Here is a 6,622-nt window from a genome sequence, read left to right as displayed (position 1 = left end):
CACCCTGCAGAATAAAAATACAAAGGAGACAAAGCCTTCCCCCAGAAAGTTGCCCTCTCTCAGCACAGCAAACAGAAAAGGACCCCCAGAGAGACCACCTGGATCAGGAATGAATGCTCGCAGATAACAGGATCCAAGTGTCCCAAGAGTCCCTGTTTTGGAGCTTAAAGCATTGCCAAAACCTAGCTGGCATGAATAACCATTATCTCCAGACCTCTGATGAAAAGCTTGTGCTAAAAAGGATGTAGAGTCCACTCAGTAGGACTAAAATTTGATGAAAGGTAGTTAGTCCTAGCAGGTGAGCCATAACATTTCTGACCTGCAGTCGTGAATCAAACAGCGGGTAGAAAACCAATTTAGCAACATATCCTTTTCCATCGTGGTGCTTATAAAATACAGTGTGTTTCATTGAGTAAAAGTGGAAATGGATAATGTAAAGTGCTGTTTAGATCATCTCTCTCTCAGCCTCTAACTGCAAGTAGAATGAAAAGCTGTCCTAATCTGCCTGCCCGGGAAAGGTTTGCTGCCTCTATATCCCTATATTGGCATCTAGTAACAGACACAGGGATGGTATGGGGTCTTTAGAAAGTCACAGATTACCCATTGTGACATGAAGAAGCTTATGTAGAAAGGTACCTTTCCTCCTCAGTGGAAGAGAGCTTGCCCCCTTGTTTGAATGTAGACAAAGAAACTATGGAAGCGTGATCTGCTTTTGTCCAGGATCTTTGAGTCATAACTTAAGCTGCTAAAAGTTGTCCCCCAGTACTCCAGCAAAGGGCTTTTTCTAATTGACACAAAACTTTTTCTTCCAGTGGGGTGGTTTTTGAGGCTTATGAATCACTGGAAATGAGTTTACTTATTACTCTAAAGAATTCACAGGGCTAGTAGTGAGAAGGGCATGGTGAAATAAAGTGTGACTCTGAGCAAGAAAAAGATCAGAGTTTGGCTGTGAGCACAAATGCACGTTCGATGAATTATGTCAGTTTTAAAGAAGCGGATAGAGGCCGGAAGTAAAAACAAGAGCATTAAACATGCTTATTATTTAACCCCAATGTTATTTTCTTCTTACAAAGCTGTTACTGTTATTCTGGGAATGGTATCAGCGATTATTTTCTAACCCAAACCTGAGAAATTTTGTTAGTTATTAAAACTGCCTGGAAAAAAAAAAAAAAAAATCAATGAATTTTGCTTCTTTCTATTCATAATGCCTGTGTGGGCGGATCAATTTTCTTAAATCATTCATTAATTTGCCATATCCTTTTTTTCATTTGTTCAAAATTCTTGTTCACATGCTGTTCACTGTAACCCATGTTCTGAGTTTCAGCTCTCCTGTACCAGCAGCTCTCATGTCAGAATTCAGACACTGGACTAGAAAGCATAGGTGTGAGATGCAGGTGTCAAGTACATAATTCAATTTACTTCCCACAAAACAGTTTTCTAATACTTGCGTAAAGTTTGCCCCTATACAAGCAGTCCTGAAAATAAACTTATTTACTAAGCTGTTTTCCCAACACTATATACAAAAATACCAGAAATAAAAAGCTGAAACATATACAATGAACAATATGTTCATTTTAGCTAGTTCAGAAGAATAAGCCCACTAGATAAGCCATGTGCTCAGACTTTGGCATGATTATTTGCCAAATAGTACCAGACTAGTGCTTTGCCAGACAGAGTCATATATTCACACCCCATTCTTTCATTGCCTAGTATATTGCCTATAAATACGGAAGTTGTAGTTCTAAATTAAGGAGAGACAAGCCAGTTTGGTCAACTGTTAACTGAAGGGTGCGAGAAGTAGTACTCATAAAGAACTTGCTGGTTCCCATCTTTGGCTGAAGAACAGTCATGCAGAACAAGCCCACTGCAGAGAGCCAAACACCTCTCCCTTTGATGGAGAACTGCTATTCTTTTTAAGTCAGGTAGAAATTAGAAGCCGTGCAGAGCGCAAAGGGCTTTAAAAAGGCAGTGAGGGAAATTAGAGTAGTTTGGAAACCATTATGCCACAGTACTGGACTTCTTGGCCTACTACTAATGATCTTTCTCCACTTGAATGCTGGAAGGATATTAAAACCCGATGCAGCAACCAGGGAAAGGGGCTGTGTCATCATAAAAACTAAAGAATTAATGGGTTAACTAGACCAAACAGCCAGGGCTGGACACAGGCATGGGTGAACCGGGCGGTTGCCTGCGGCCCAGACAGAACGGGGGCCCAAAATGTTTATTTTTTTTCTGTTGTTCAACTATTATTATCATCATCATCATCATCATCATCTCTGGCGAAGGGGGGCCCAATCCTAGAAGTTTTCCCAGGGCCACCAGGAGCCTAGGTACAGTGCTGCAAACAGCTCAGGCAACAAAAGCACACACTTAAAGCGAATTCATTGGAACCAACTAGCCCCTTTGCCATTGATTCAATCCCTCAGCACTCCTGTTTCCTCTCAGATACTATGGCTGAAAGTCATTAAGAAGGCATTAGGTCGGCAGATAATTAGGCTGGTTGATAAATACCTCTGGTGCTTCATCATCCACAGGCATCACTGCGATGTTAAAGTTGAGTCCAGCCACCACACCTCCCTGCTGGTTGCCAACAGAAAACTGAAACTGTACAAACAGCGGGTCAGGGTCTCTGTCTCCTTGTGGGGGCATGTATGCAACCTTCAAATGTGTTACGGCATGCTGGTAGGAAAGACAAGTGACGGCATCACACAGACCTCACAGATTTCATTTTCTGTCCTGCAATAAAAGCATCATTCAAAGTATAGCACTCAATTCCTTTGGCATATCAATCATAACATGCCTTCTTTTCATGTGATCAGAGTGAATGAAAGCAAAGCAGTTCATTCAGCAGTTATCTCTTGATGTTCGCACAGAAGCACGGCAGAGGGTTTGCATGTTTTTGAAACGCAAGGACAAGGATTATCAAGCAGCAAATGACTTGGATTAACCAAATTTACATCAGACCCAGTTCATTCTTGATATAACTCAACTGAAAGCAGTGATTTTTGCTCCAGGGGTTAACAAAAAAAACAACCCCCCACACACACACACACACACATGCACACATTACAGAACAGGACAACTAAGTGTGAAAGTCATGCTGGTAATGCATAGGACTTGGGTGCTTAACTTCTCACTTGCTCCTCTGAAAAAATCTCCCCCTAAAGCCTACGATACCCTCAAGATTTGACCTGGAGAAAAAGGTTTTTAAAACCTCCTCCACATTGAACACCTGCAGTGAACTGGCCTCAGTATGTCTCAAGGTCGAGGACAAGGCCAAAAATCACCTAAGCAAATGCTAGGGTTGGTGCAAACACTAACGGTAGCATCCACCTTCATTTTTCCCTTTGCAGTGCCAACATAATGCATATGCACATTTTAAAACTCACTTATAATAGGTCTTAAACACAGGTTTGAAGAATTTCAACCTACATGCACTTTTATTTGGGGCAATTTGTCTTTTAACATTACTCTAAGGACTCACTTGATCTAACTTTTTTCTCACTATCTGTTCATAAAAAAGTGGAGGCTTAGGGGGAAAAAATAGCAGACTGTAATTGCGAACAATATAAAACAATCTATTTGTTTACCTGAGTGAAAGATGCAGTGCAGGGACAGCAGGATCTTTTTTAAAGCTTTTCAGGTTGTCTGTGAAAATTAGCTTCCCCACGTCACAATTTCTGCAAGAGGGGAAAACAGGAGATAGATCTTTTCTCTATGGGCTTAGAAATACAAAGGCAGCCCAACAGTTTCATACATATCCAGGAGAAGTTGGAGAGAAACATGATTTAGTGACTATGAACATGAGCTGATTGTCAGGAGATTCGGCATCTGTAAAATGGAGATACTTCTTTGTGATGTGCGCAATCTCCGTTTCTTTAGTCCCGGGAACTTCCTCAGGCAATTGGTTTTTCACTGGCACAATGTGAATCTTCACAGTCTACAGAAAAAGTTGGAGAGTTTTGGGAACGGAGATCATGAAAACTGATCAGCGACTGGTAAAGAATTCTGCTTTGCTGCAACAGGTAAAATGTGTCATGAATGGACAAGTCTCTGATTTTATGCTGTTCAGTTCCTTGATATTCTATAATTTATCTGTGTAATCTGTCCAGCGGCAGAGAAAACAACCCAGTAGCCAGTCCTCTGCTTCTGTTTCTACTCTATTTTTAATTCTGGTACAAATATGGAAATCATTAGTGTAAGAGAAAAGCCAGGTGAGGAGTCAGGCCCATGAAATATATTGTTATCTTGATGCAAAAGATTTACTATAGGAGTCTCATCATCAATACAGTTTCTTGCTATGCTATATTTACTTTGTCCTTCCCCCCTGCAACATGCTATGTCACAGACAAAGAACCAGGCAACTTACTTGAATATCTGAAAGATTTGTGCGTTCTCAGCTGTCAGATAAAATAAACTCAAATGAATCCTGAAAAATCTCCCCTCTCAGATGGTGGTAGTATATGAGGACATAAAAAAAGATCCCTTTGCAAGAAGCTCAATACAGGAATACCTTGAAAATACAACAGAGCAGAAATAGTTTTCAGAAAAAAACACTTTGCTTTTTTCTCCCTCCATCAACTCCTAAACCCATTCCAGAGTAGCATACTAGCTTCAGAAACTACTACTGGCATGCATTTTTAGCTGGTCTTTATATTAAAGACCTGCCTGTCCTAAAAAGGTTACCATTAATCCAATTGCTAAATAACATCAGTTGGTAGTTTCTTTAGGGCACCATAAGCATTCTACCTGGTCCATCTGGAAGATATTTCGTGAAAGTCTTGCCAGCACTTGGTGGCCTGGTTATTTTGTAGAGAATATAATCATCACTTGAGTCAAAATCAAAATACATTAGCATGTGCTTTTCTATGAGGACTGTCTCTCCTTCATCTAGCTCAAAGAGGATGTTGTTCACCAGGATTGGTGGCCTGTCATCTTTAGGAAGGATATTAATGGGGAACTTACATCTCATGCTGTGCCTTCCATCATAGATTCTGAAGACGATATAGTCTTTGGTTGTGTCACTATCATCATGCTGGTAATGGGCAACTCCATCTTTGATATCTTTAATTGTAAACCTAAATCCTTTGCCTCCTGTTACATAAATGCAGGACAAAAAGGTTAACACATGATACTGTTTCTAGCAACAGGAAAGTTACCAATAAAATGTTCATGTTCACAAAATCTGTTCTGTGGGTAAGGGCTTGATACAAAGCCTGTTTATGTCAACAGGAGCCTTTCCATTGACTTCAAAGTAGTCAAACAGGAGCCCAAGTACAGGGCTACATTGTGCTGTAGTAAAGCTTAGGAACCCTGAAATCTGCACACACCTACTACAATAATGGAAAAAGCTTGAATCCACAAGGTTGTTAGCCAGTGACATTCTTATCATTTCAAGTTTTCATTATTTTATTCAAAATATTGGGAAAACAATCAAAATATTAATTTGGGCCCAAGAAGATAGTTGGAGTATAAGAGTTCTGGCAGACAGAGCAGTTGAGCATAAAGTTTGTAGACACCAGGTGTAGCTTTGCACTCAATCCTTAGTTTAGCGCATCTCTGATACAGCGTACCTTGAACTGTGATCCATCCATGCTGTGGACCTTCCACCACCTCCAGCTGAACTGCATCAAGATTATCATTGTCTACAATCTGGAGGGTGTCCCAGGTAACTGCACGTGACTGTCCTTCCAACAAGCCAAGCTCTATAATATGTATGTATACATGTAACAATTACAGATAGACTGTAGAGATTTGGATGACTGAAAATCTTATGCAGAAGACAGTACAGCCAGAGACTATGAAATAAAAATTCCCTTGTGCACCAGATTTAAGTGGGTGGGCTGGATGCAGAGGGATTCCATGAGATTTCAGAGAAAGCAAGGACATATTTCCCAAAGTCATATAGCAGAACAAAGGGAGTACATAAACCTGCATGAGTTCCCCTGTCTACCCTGTCTCTCGGGTATGCATCATACACACTTAGTCTAGGTGCAGACAGTTAAAAAGCCCGAATTCAATCTTTGCAGGTTAGTCTATGCTGCACAGATTGAACTGATAAGCAAGTGAACAGACATTCATTTTTGATTATGGAACTGCACTCACATGCCTACAGTGGCCCAGGCCAGAAGTTGTGGGGGTGGGGGGCATGCTACAGCATGCCTCCCTGCTTAGCTACAGCACACAGCTTGGGCCAAGGCTAGCTTGCCCACCCTGCAAAGGGGGGGAGGGGGTTGCAGGGGAGGTGCAAATCATCCTGGGATGCTGGAGAACTAAGAGTTAATTTAAATCTGGAGGGGATATGGGACAGATGTTCAATAAACCGATTTAACCTAAATCAGTTAAGTCTGATATTACATACATCTATGTTTATCTTAAACTGGTTTAAACTATTTTGAATTTCTGGGCCTGGTTGAATATAGTATCGGACTTAACTGATTTGGGTCAAACCAGTTTATGAAACTTCTATCCCACACCCCTTCCTGGTTCAATCACAGTCCCCCAGCATCCTAGCATGCTTTGCAGCCCTGGGCTGGGTTGGACTGTGGGCCATCTGCTCTAGAAAGCAGGGCTGATCCCCCCCTCCCCCCCCCCCCCAGCTGAAGCAGTAAGGGCTGGCTGA

The 6,622-nt window shown here is 41.3% G+C and overlaps 1 protein-coding gene across 1 annotated transcript in view; it reads right to left on the bottom strand.

The window, feature by feature from the left end:
- LOC109305295 (FRAS1-related extracellular matrix protein 1-like) overlaps positions 1-6,622 on the bottom strand; it is a 111,777-nt gene that overhangs the window by 92,403 nt on the left and 12,752 nt on the right. Inside the window, 6 exon segments of the mRNA XM_019528293.1 lie at positions 2,512-2,679; positions 3,758-3,940; positions 4,370-4,477; positions 4,479-4,513; positions 4,750-5,094; positions 5,574-5,705. Of these exon segments, the coding sequence (XP_019383838.1) occupies positions 2,512-2,679; positions 3,758-3,940; positions 4,370-4,477; positions 4,479-4,513; positions 4,750-5,094; positions 5,574-5,705 (971 nt within the window).

Source organism: Gavialis gangeticus, unplaced genomic scaffold (genome assembly GCF_001723915.1).
Source record: "Gavialis gangeticus isolate Ggan-Ray unplaced genomic scaffold, GavGan_comp1, whole genome shotgun sequence".
NCBI lineage: Eukaryota > Metazoa > Chordata > Crocodylia > Gavialidae > Gavialis > Gavialis gangeticus.
The sequence above is the reverse complement of the archived record's forward strand: the minus strand, read 5'-3'. Positions and strand labels throughout refer to the sequence as shown.